The sequence below is a fragment of the Peromyscus californicus genome, unplaced genomic scaffold (genome assembly GCF_007827085.1).
Source record: "Peromyscus californicus insignis strain IS unplaced genomic scaffold, ASM782708v3 Scaffold_20__1_contigs__length_68692818, whole genome shotgun sequence".
Taxonomy (NCBI): domain Eukaryota; kingdom Metazoa; phylum Chordata; class Mammalia; order Rodentia; family Cricetidae; genus Peromyscus; species Peromyscus californicus.
The window spans coordinates 49,553,321-49,564,234 of NW_026294503.1; the positions used below are offsets into that span (position 1 = coordinate 49,553,321).

At 54.9% G+C, this 10,914-nt stretch overlaps 1 protein-coding gene across 2 annotated transcripts in view; it reads right to left on the reverse strand.

The window, feature by feature from the left end:
• The window catches only part of Phf21b (PHD finger protein 21B), a 71,190-nt gene extending 62,991 nt beyond the window's left edge, over positions 1–8,199 (reverse strand). The window contains exons 1-2 of one of the 2 annotated variants that reach the window (XM_052748534.1): positions 7,778–8,199; positions 6,811–6,876 (exon numbers count right to left, since the gene is read on the reverse strand). In XM_052748534.1, the coding sequence (XP_052604494.1) occupies positions 6,811–6,876; positions 7,778–7,831 (120 nt within the window). In that variant the 5' untranslated portion in view covers positions 7,832–8,199. Of the gene's footprint in view, positions 1–6,810; positions 6,877–7,061; positions 7,234–7,777 lie in introns of those variants that run through there. The other variant, XM_052748533.1, reaches the window with a different exon arrangement.
• Positions 8,200–10,914: the final 2,715 nt, after the last annotated feature.

Here is a 10,914-nt window from a genome sequence, read left to right on the forward strand (position 1 = left end):
CTGAACCCACGATTCTGTTTCCCGGAGAGACAAAGGCATCAGACAGAGAACCTGCTCCGTCACAGGGTGAACCTCGTAGCCAGGAGTGCTAATGAGGCATCGAGGGATTACCAAAGTTATTATCAGCGTCATCTCACTGAAAAAAATCCAGGCCTAATTGAAATCAACCGCACAGTTCTGACAGCAGGTGGTTGAGAGGCGAAAATATCAAAGCCAACTCTCTGGACGAATTGAAAAGGATGCCACCATCAGCAGTCACCATCATCAGCTGCTCCCAGGGGGGGTGAGTGGTGACACCTCCCACAGAAAAGGCCACAGCACACTTTCTGAGCAGTCTGTAGAAGACCTGCTGGTGATTTGGGTTTCGTTCAAGAGGCAGAAACCCCGGTCCAACCACAAATCTCAGAGCCACAATGTCACTCACTTGAAGTTTTCCTTGACTTTGCGGCTTTCGTGAAACTTTTCCAAACCACTGTTTCACTTCTTCCGGATGGCCTGGTGGGAGAAGGGTCTCATCCTTGCCCTCATTACAGAAGGCAAACACATGCAAAGAGGCAAAACAGCTTACCCACAGTACAGGCCCTGGGACCTGAGGATCTGAGGAGTGAGGCAAGGTTCTGAGCATCATGTCCTACCCAATGATGCTGAACAAGCCCAGGAGGACAAGGATGCCACAGGCAAACAGAATGGGCAGCTCCATTCTCCATGACAGCGTGTTATCTGACCTTAGAAAGTTTCCCTTCTCTTATCTGTTCAGCAGAAGTGGTTGGCTAGCCCCGCCTGACCCAAGATCTAAGAACACCCTGAGTGAGAATCAGGTAGGGAGGTATTCACTGAGAGCTCGTGTGACGGCCTCTTTAGGCACAGGCAGTACTGAAAGGCCATGTCATACTTGTAGTGTCTCCAGCTTCTCTGCCAGGGCCGATTCAGCCATCCCTCAGCCCGAGAGCGCTCACCACTTCCTCAGCTGCAGACAACTAAGTGCTGTGAATCTCACTGGGCCTCCAGGAACAGATAGACACACCTACCTTCCCGGCTGGATGAGAATGTTCATCAGCACAGACCACATGGAAGTCCTCCACAACCCCAGTACTGGGCAGGAGCCCTTCACACACCTGTGGGACTGATTAACCGGAGTGTTTCCAACAGAGGCTCGGGAGACTCTTGCCAACCATGAGAACCAAGTTCAGGAACAGGGAGACTAGTGTGTTCACGTGTCAGAGAAAGGCATTTATCTACATCGTGTGTGTGTGTGTGTGTGTGTGTGTGTGTGTGTGTGTGTGTGTGTGTGTGTGTGTCTGTCTGTCTGTCTGTCTGCATGTGTGTGTCTGTGCCCATAGACCCATACAGAACACCACAGCTGAGCATTCCCCAGGACTCACACTGATAGGGCCCCTAAGGTAGGATGGCAACTTAGAGTTAGAAGATGACTTTTTAAAGTGTTTAGATCTATCCTTCTATTTTCCCAACAAGCACCAGCTGCTTTCACAGCAAAAACTTCTTTTAGAGTTCTTAATGAGTGTGGCATTGTGCCTCTGTGGTCCCAGCACCTGGGGATACAGTGGGGGACGGGGGGTACTGAGTGTTTGAGGCCAGCCAGGGCTACATAGTTAGATCTTTTAGAAACATAAAAGTAAGTGGAAATTCTCCTTTATCCCTGAAATGCTACTTCAGAGCACGAGAATGGCAATTGTTTCCCTGATCTCAAAGACTCATGGGGCTAGAGAGCTGGCTTAGCAATCAGGAATGCTTGCTTCTCTTCCTGAGGACCTGGGTTCAACCCAAGTTCCCTGTAACTCCAGCTGCAGGGGATCCAATGTCCTCTTCTGGCCTCAATAGGCACCTACACACATCTTTCCCTCCCCCTCCCCCCCACACGGGTGGGGGGGGGACACAGATGGAAAGGACACAGAGAAAGAGGCTCAAGAGTTGGCTGAGCAGCTAAGAGCACTTGCTGCTCTTCCAAAGGGCCTGGGCTCAGATTTCAGCAGCCTTCTTGGGCAGCTCACAACCACCTGTAACTCGCCCCCCACACACACACACACACACTCCCAGGTTTAACTGCCAGGAAGCCTACCAGCATCCCTACCTCCTACTTTCAAGTTTTACTCAGGCCTTGCCACATCTGAGTTCTGAAGACACAGGCACCCTCCCTCCTCCAGGTCACTTGTCTTCCGACTCAACGCATGACCTTACAGCACCTTCCAGAAAGTTCCTTGAAACTCAGCCATCCACACCCACTCCGTCAGGTCTCCAGGGAGTGAGTTTCACTCTTTTCCAAGACCACTCATTTCTAAGACGTACTTTTAAAATCTACTATTCACTGTGTGTTCACCCCTGGAACCACATCAGATCATCACGGCTAATCCCCACATCCTCCCTACCCTGAGAGCAAACATAGGGGAGTGCTCCTTCCCCGTGGAGCTTACAGCTCAACAAAAACAATGCAGGATGAACACAGTGGACGTTCAGTCCTCTCCAAAGGCTTGGGGTACAGGGAAGTTGCTAAGGAGCATCCAAAATGTCCTGTGCCAAGTTGGGAGAGCTGGAGGAAGTAGACAACCCCAGCAGAGGATGAACAGCAGGGGGCACCCTAGGGTTCCCTTCAGGAGCCAAAGCAACCCATGGAAGGTTGTGAGGCCCAGATCACAGCCCGAGTTATGTAAGTCACCACGATGAAGAACACAGTCAGAGGGGCTGGAGAGATTTCTGCTAAAAGGTAGGACACACCCGCATACCCCTCAACAGGTGAACGGTTAAGCAAAGGCACTGTATCCACTCACAGGTTATTCAAATGTCAGGGGAATGAGGAAGCAATACCACATCCAATACAGACGCAAGAGAAAGCAGCCAAGCATAAGAACACACAGAGCCGGCATAGTTACAACTGCATTCATAAGAAGGTCCAAAGCAAGCAACTCTCAGACAGAAAGCAGGTGCAGGGCCAGGAGGAAACCAGTGCCTAGCCTCCGGGTGATGAAAATGCTCTCAAATGGTTGTTAGCCATGGCCTGAGACGTAGGAAAAGCATCAAACTCCCTGTGGGTGACCAGGATGCGGGAATTGTGTCTTCATAACATAGAAGCAGAAAGGGCTTCTGAAGTCTTCCAGGAGAGGACAGCACTGAGCAGTTCCAGGGTGGTAGAGAGCAGGAGAAAGCAGTCCCGATGGAGGGCTCAGGTGGAAGCATGCGTCCAAACACTTGCAGGGCCTGCTGTCCAGTCCCAAGCACTTCCCTCAGTATAAAACACGAAGCCTTTCTCAGTGGTGCCTTCTCTTTAACGTGTAACCATCCTGGTTCAAAACAGACTGGCCTTCTTGCTTGGGAAGAAGACTGCTGTTTACCTTTCTAGAGCAAAAAGCTCAGAAGATAGCCTTGCAGCCTGGTCTTGGGGTGGGTGCTCTCAGAATAAACCAGCACACAGATTCCGGTGTCTCGCTCTCTGGTGTGTGACCTAGAGAGTGAATGGTACTGAAGACCTGATTCAGGGCCCGTGAGCACCTGATACATAATCCCTTTCGAGAAGACAGATTTTTATTGCCAAGCTTGAGGACAGCCCCTTGGAATCCAAGTCCATAAAATCGATAGATCAGGTGATGCCCCTGACTCCAAGTTCACCTCCAGGATCTCTCTGGCCAGGCCACGCCAGCTCCAACTGCAATTCAGACAGAGCCCCTCCTAACTCGGCTCCCCGCTGGATTGCAGGAAGTCAGGTCAGGTGAGGCCACCGTGAGCAGAGAACTCCAAAGGAGGGGGAAAGAGGCTCCGATATTTATGACATGCCCGTTATTTAGACAAAGTGCTTCTTGTGCTTGACAATGAAGATTAAAATGTTACTGTATCTCAGGGCGTGCTGCAAACTCTCAGAGTAAAACCACCGTGGAGGCTGATAGAGGCTCCACACAGCACGTCTTAAGTCCGGTCTCCCCCAGTTCCAAGACCCACATGGCAGACTGCCTGTTCTTTGTGGGGTCACCATGCCCCTTCACTTCTTCTGGGGGGGTGCATAGTAGATACTTGTACTTAGCCCAAGACCCCCAGTGATAGAAAACTGTACAAAGAATTTCTCTCCCTTCCTCTGACCAAGCTACTTCTAGGAGTTCTTTCAATATGACTCTATTTCTCGAAGAAAATGGAAAGTAAAACAACACATCCCAGTGCCGAGGGCACTAATGGGGAATTGCGGGCGGGGGGGGGGGGGCACTGTTGGACATTGTCCTACTGCTACCGTGTGTCTAATGGAGGAAGGTAATCCGCCAATCTCTTCCTCTTACCATGTAGTTGATCACCTGCCTGTGAACTTTTAATTGAAACTTAACCTTTTTATTTCATATTCCAAGGGGCGGCAACAGGAAAACATCTCCGGAGGTGGAAAGGCTAACATTTTCCCCCTCAAGTAACTCTACAGAGAGATTGTGCTTTTAATACTTCCTTGAATTAAAATACACATTATACTACACCTGACTTACACAAAATTTTCATCCTCACTCCTGCACCGCAGCCTGGGCAAGTTCTGTGGTGTCCAAGCCAACTGTTCACAACTCTGACTAGGTTTTGGAGTCCCCTCTGACCTTGTAAATCCAGCTGCCCCCAGCCAAACTGTCAATCACCACCAAAGTCCCCGAGAGAGGACAGTAGAGAACGTTAAAACCAGCAGCTCATCGTATAGGTGAACTCTGAGAGCCCGCTGGATGCAGCGTGGGAGAGACAGGCAACTCTATTAGCATGCTGAACCAGGCTGGAGTGGGGGGGGGGGGGCTCCTCTCCCTCTTTTATGAGCCCTTGTTATATAAAGGCCACAAAGAGAAACAGAAAAGCAGACTTGCGGTCACAAACACAAGTTCCGATGGCCAGGCCAAACCCTGGCTGCCTACCAGATGTTATTTTTAGGCACCTAAACGAGAAACATTTTTAAAAGGCCAGAGAACAAAAGTTTTCTGGCTTCCTTTCTTTCTTTTAAAGCACTCACACAAAAAAGATGGAGGCACTGTTCCTTTGCAGGCAATACTCCGGAACTCAAATTTAAAGGCAAAGACATCCTAGGGGTAGAAGGGTTCCTTCCCCAGCGGCAACCTCTACCTTCAAACAGGATTTTCAAAGGTTTCTTTTGTAGCCTTATCTAAATTCCAGCATGTAGGATAATAAATAGCTACTCATTTACTGTCATAAAAATTTAAACAGCGCCTGAAATAGTTGCCACAATACAGAAGAAACGATCGCGGGGAATCTCGGAGAGACCCACTCCAGACAGTCAAACTACTGCCTCGAAGCGCCCACATAAAGAGACATTGTTGCGAAGAGAGGCTCCCAGCACCGGCTTTCCCTTTTAAAATCTTCTACTCCGAGTCCAAGACTCCACAACTTCACGTTTTACCCAGGCGATCACTCTGTTCTGGGTTTGTTGTTAAGATTTTTTTTTTTTAAGTATGTGGTTTGATTCTACACAGTGATTAAACATCTTTGTGCTCTGCGAGGAAGGGTCTTCCAACCCCTCCCCCTCCAAAAATGGCATCGAAGCAATCAAAATGGTAATGCCGGGCCTGGGTCCCCTCCCCCCGCGAACTCCCCGACTTCGCCGGGGCCGCGCACAGGCCCCCCTCCGGCGGGAATGGAAGCTTCCACTCGCGGACGGGGGCGCGCAGCCGAGGGGTGCTGGGGCCCGGCTCCGACAGAAAAGGGGCAAATGCCTGACTCCCCAGCCTACTGGTCCAGCCGGGCGCCCCCTCCCACCACTTTGTAACTTTAAAGACTCGGCTTGGAGCACAGGCCTGCGAGCCGATGCGTCTTCCCAGGGGACTGCGAAAGCCCAGCCGCTGGGGAGGGGGGGACCCCATGGACTGGGGGAGGGGAACCGGCCGGGCGAGAGTCCCCAGGCTGCCCTAGTCCGGGTCGGGCAGCGGCATTCCGAAGGAAGCGAGAGCAATGCCAGGGCGCGGGCGGCGCGAGGGGGGAGGGAGGGGCGCGCCCCCGCCTGCCGCCTCGGAGACCCGGGTGCACCATTGGCTGTACCGCTCAAAGTTCTCGGCCGGCGGCGCGCAGGGGGCGGGGGCGCGCGCGGAGGGGGAGGGGCGCGGGGGCGCGCGGCCGGCCGGGCTCCGGCGGCGGCATCTGTTCGTGGTGCTGAAACCTGGAGCGCTGAGCTCAGCGCAACTAACTCACAATGGACAACTTTTCCTCGCCGAGGGGGCGGCGGGCTCACACCCCCATGGCTGGAGCTCCTGGCGGGTCTCCATATCCCCTTTCAGGCATAGAAACCCAAGTTGGGGCAGAACCGGGGGGTCCTGGGGGCGCCTTTCTTTTGTTCCCCGGGAGCTGGCCTCAGGTTCCGAGAATAAAAAGTGAGGCTGGCGGGATGGCAGGGCAGGGAGGGGGCCGGCTAGGAGAAAGATCACCGAACCAGGTCGGCCGTGCTACGCGGAAATGGCTTCCAAGGAGTTTGGGGTGCAGGCCCAAATTGCAGCCCCCTTGCGCCAACCTCCCTCCGCAGCAGGGATCGGGGGATGCCGAGGCCGGGGAATGTCCACGTTCCCAAAACATGTCCACCGCTCAAGATGGACGCCGGGCAGCCGGCGCCTCGGAGGTACGGCGCGGATCTTTGGGCGGCCGCCGGAGCCTCACGCTCCCCTCTGCCGCCACTAACCAGCTCTTTCTATCAAGAAAGGGAGGACAGCAACTTTGAGGAATGCAGCCAGACCCCCACGGGAGTCGGCGCGTGCGGCGCCCGCATGGGCACTTTTTAGGGTGCTGCCAAAGTGCCCGGCGACCCTCCCAGGGCCCCGGTCCTCGGTGGAGGTCAGGCCCCCTCCTTACTTGTTTGTCGCTGAGCGCTGCGATCCGTGGCTGCCTTTCGTGGAGCTGCTTCTTGAGGTCGCCGTTCTACGGAGACACAGAGGAGCGAGCTCAGTCTGGCTGCCCGGGGGTGGGGGGTGGTAGATGAGCCACGATCCCCGCATCCCCACCACCCAATGCCAGGCGGGCCAGGCCAGCCGCAGCGCGCCCCAAGTTTCCGGGGCCGCGTCCAGCACACGAACGACCGTGCAATGTCGTGCGGAGCCGCTTACCTGTGGCTGCCGCCTCATTGGGGCAGCTCCCGGGGCGGGGCGGGGGCCGAGGCCACCCGGCGGCGCGCCCCGAGCCGTGCAAGTTTGCAGGCCGGGGTGCGGGTGCGAGTGAGTGTGAGAGTGTGTGCCGGGGGAGGGGGGACGAACAAAGAGCCAAGTAAACACGGCGAGTCCGTGTCGAGCAAAGCTCATAAATATTCAAGTCGCGTCCTAATCTCCCCAACACACACACACACACACACACACACACACACACACACACACACACACGCGCACGCCGCAATACCGCTCGGGCACCGGCCGCCACGGCACCGCTCGCCTGAGTCACAATCGCCAAAACTACTTTTGCTAACAGTGCGGGTCGGTGCCGGGTTGGGCCCGGCGCAAGAGACAGGGAGCGGGCCTGTTCATGCGCCCTGTTCCCAGGACAGCTCTAGGAGAGTCCCCTTTCCCGGTACCCGAGCTCTGCAAACCGGGAGGCGACAGAGAAGACGCCGGGCTGGGGTCCCACGCGTCCTGGACCTGCAAACAGTGCAGGATCGCCCAGAAGCGAGGGGGACTGGGAGAGCTAAGGGACATGGCCCCGGGACATGCTCCAGAAGGGACCTGCTCCCAGCCACCCCTGTGACCAAGAGTTAGATACAGAACTCTGGTCCCTCCAGCCTCTATTCCCCAGGCACTACTCCTCTCCGGTCCAGGTTCCCCGGACCACCTACCTGGTGGCGCGCGAGTTCCACCGCGAGCGCCTCGGACCGGCTTTGCAGCTCCATCGCCGCAACTTGGGTAGCACTTTGAGCTCACTTTGGCCCGAGCTCGCGGGAAGTTGTGCTGCTCAGCGGGGACCAGACCGGGAGAGCTCGGATCCGACGTCCCGGCACTAGGGGACACTAGTCCCCTCCTGCAGCGCCGACAGGAAAGGGGACTGACGAGGGGAAAGAAAGGCGAGCTGGCGCCCAACTCTTCCGGCTGCCGCTAAGTTGCGCCGGGTGCCCGGGCTGCCTGCGCCGCCCGGCGCATGGCCCCCCGGCGCCGGGAGCCCCGCGCAGCCCCCCAGCGCGCGCCCTGCCGCCACCCGCTCCAGCTGACCGCTGGCAGGGACTATATTTCCTCCGGCGCGCGCGCCTGGATCTCGCTGGGGCCGCGGCAAAGTTGTGCCTCGGCACGATGCTAATTCGGCAGTGCCCGGATGGAGCGGGCCGGGGCGGCAGGGGGCGGTGCCGGGAACCCGCCGCCCGGCCGGCCCCGCCCCGCCCGCGCGTGCGCACTGCTGGCGGCCCGGCGACGGAGCTCCGGGAACAAAAGTGGCGGCTGAAGGCCGGGCGGTGGTGGCGCACGCCTTTAATCCCAGCACTTGGGAGGCAGAGCCAGGTGGATCTCTGTGAGTTCGAGGCCAGCCTGGGCTACCAAGTGAGTTCCAGGAAAAGGCGCAAAGCTACACAGAGAAACCCTGTCTCAAAAAAACCAAAAAAAAAAAAAAAAAAAAAAAAAAAAAAAAAAAAAAAAAAGTGGCGGCTGAGCGGAGCGCAAAGTCGCGGCTCGCAAAGCGGGGCGCCCGCGCGATCTCCTCGGTGCGCAGCCAAGAGCACGGAGAACCGGGAATGCTCTCGCGGTCCCACTCCGAGGGCGACACTTCCCGCCTCAAACTGAGATGTCACCCTCCTGCTTCTCGCACCTCCTTCCTCCTCCGCTTCCCCTCCTCGCCTCGCTCTCCGGTTTCATTGAAATCACCCCGGTCCTCTCCCGCCTGCGCGCCCAGCGCTGCAACTCGGGATACTAAATCAGTCCTGTCGCCGGAGTCCCAGAGCCTGATGGCCGCCGTGGTGTTTAAACACTATGAAAACTGATCTCTTGACTATTCCTTTAATGATTTTTTTTTTTACACTCACAATTAAACTCTCAACAGATGTCACTAGACTTTTATTTTTCCCAGACAGTTGTTAAAAATCGTAAACACTCTGGGTCAGTGTGACATAAAACAGTCATAACTACAGCTGCGGAGATGGCGTTTCAGAACTCCCAGTCCCAGAGCCGGGGTCAACGTCTCGGGAGTCGAGATTACGGCGGCGGCGGAGTTTCCTGTCCTCATCAATTATTGTCGGGAGCTTTGTGCCCTGATGGGCGCTTGCACACTAGTGTGTTGCAAAGAGGCAGGGAGAAAGGGGGCCTCCGTGTCAGAGTAAATGTGAATTGATAGCCACGCATAACTGACTCTTTCCATAGGTCACGAGGAAGGAAGGAAAGAAGGGAGGGAGGGAGGCAGAGAGAAAAAAAAAAGCTCACAAGCTCACCCATTTCCTGTACCCTCAAGCAGAAATCAGTCTCTCTCTCTTTTCTCTCTCTCTCTCTCTCTCTCTCTCTCTCTCTCTCTCTCTCTCTCTCTCTCCTTCCCTTCCTCCCTCCCTCCCCTCCCCCCCCACGCACACGCAGACCAGAACACCAATGTTGTTAAGGCTATATGCATTATCCGTCACAGATGGCTAAGATGAGATAGACTAGTTCCTCCCACTTCTGGGTTAGACCCAGTTCAAGACAATGTTTCCCACTCTATTTTTTTTTTTCTTTTGCAGTTGTTGGTACTGGGGATCTAGCCCACATACTCACTCAAGCACACTAGGCAAGTCTCTGTCACTAAGCCACACTCCCAGCTCTGCTCATGACTTTTGCTGGGCAGGACAGCAGCCTGGTCAAAAACTGGTGTTTAAAGGGCCAGGGAGGGCCAGGGAGAGCATATGCTGGCCAAGAGGCTCCCTGCTGTGATGTCTGTACATGTCATCGGCTTTCAATGAAAGCCCAGGGTTATCTTATTGGCCATGTGGTCCTTACATCAACAGCAGACATTCTGGTTGTCTACCTAGCACAGACTCTAGCAGATGCCTGCTGAAGAAGTGCAGCTTGGCCGGGTGGCGGTGGTGGCGCACACCTTTAATCCCAGCACTCGGAAGGCAGAGGCAGGCAGATCTCTGTGAGTTCGAGGCCAGCCTGGCCTACAGAGGGAGATCCAGGAACGGCGCAAAGCTACACAGAGAAACCCTGTCTTGAAAAACCAAAAAAAAAAGAAGGAGGAGGAGGAGGAGGAGGAGGAGGAGGAGGAGGAGGAGGAGGAGGAGGAGAAGAAGAAGAAGAAGAAGAAGAAGAAGAAGAAGAAGAAGAAGAAGAAGAAGAAGAAGAAGAAGAGCAGCTTGGATGATGGTGGTCCAGGATGGTTTGTGGTTTTGCCCACTGTCCATTGGCTCAGGTTTCAATAATGACCAACATGTCACCACTTCCTATGTCAGCAGCACAGGCCATGGCGTGGGAGCTCTCTGGCAGTGCAGGAAAGGCAAAGTGAACAACCAAGGACCAAACACAAGGCCTGGCCTATGCTGAACAAGTACCTTACCACTGAGTTGTATCCCCAGCCACCTGCTTTTGGAGACTCAGAACTTGTGATCCTCCTGCCTCAGCCTCCTGAGCAGCTGGGAGCAGATGTTCTCAGAAGCAAACATGGAGGGTGTCCTGAGCCCCTGCAGGCTTCTACACCCTAGGCCTCTCTCCCTTTGCCTGAAACATGTTCCCCTCTAGAACACTCTATCATTCTACCTTTCCCAAATCCTTTTCTCCAAGATTCACTTTAAATGACCTTTCTGGGACCCCCTCCCCTTATTTCCACAAGAAGACTCCTTATCACCCCCTCTGGAGGTCTACCAAGCAGTGCTTACTCGTGGGGGGTAGTGGGGGGTGAGGCCCGAGTCTACTCTGAACAGTGTCAGACAAGTTTCTCTATACCTCCCAACCCCACTTCTATGCAAGATGGAGATGTATCACACCAGACACAGGTACTCCAGACCCCCTCAGCTCCTTGCCCACTCCTCAT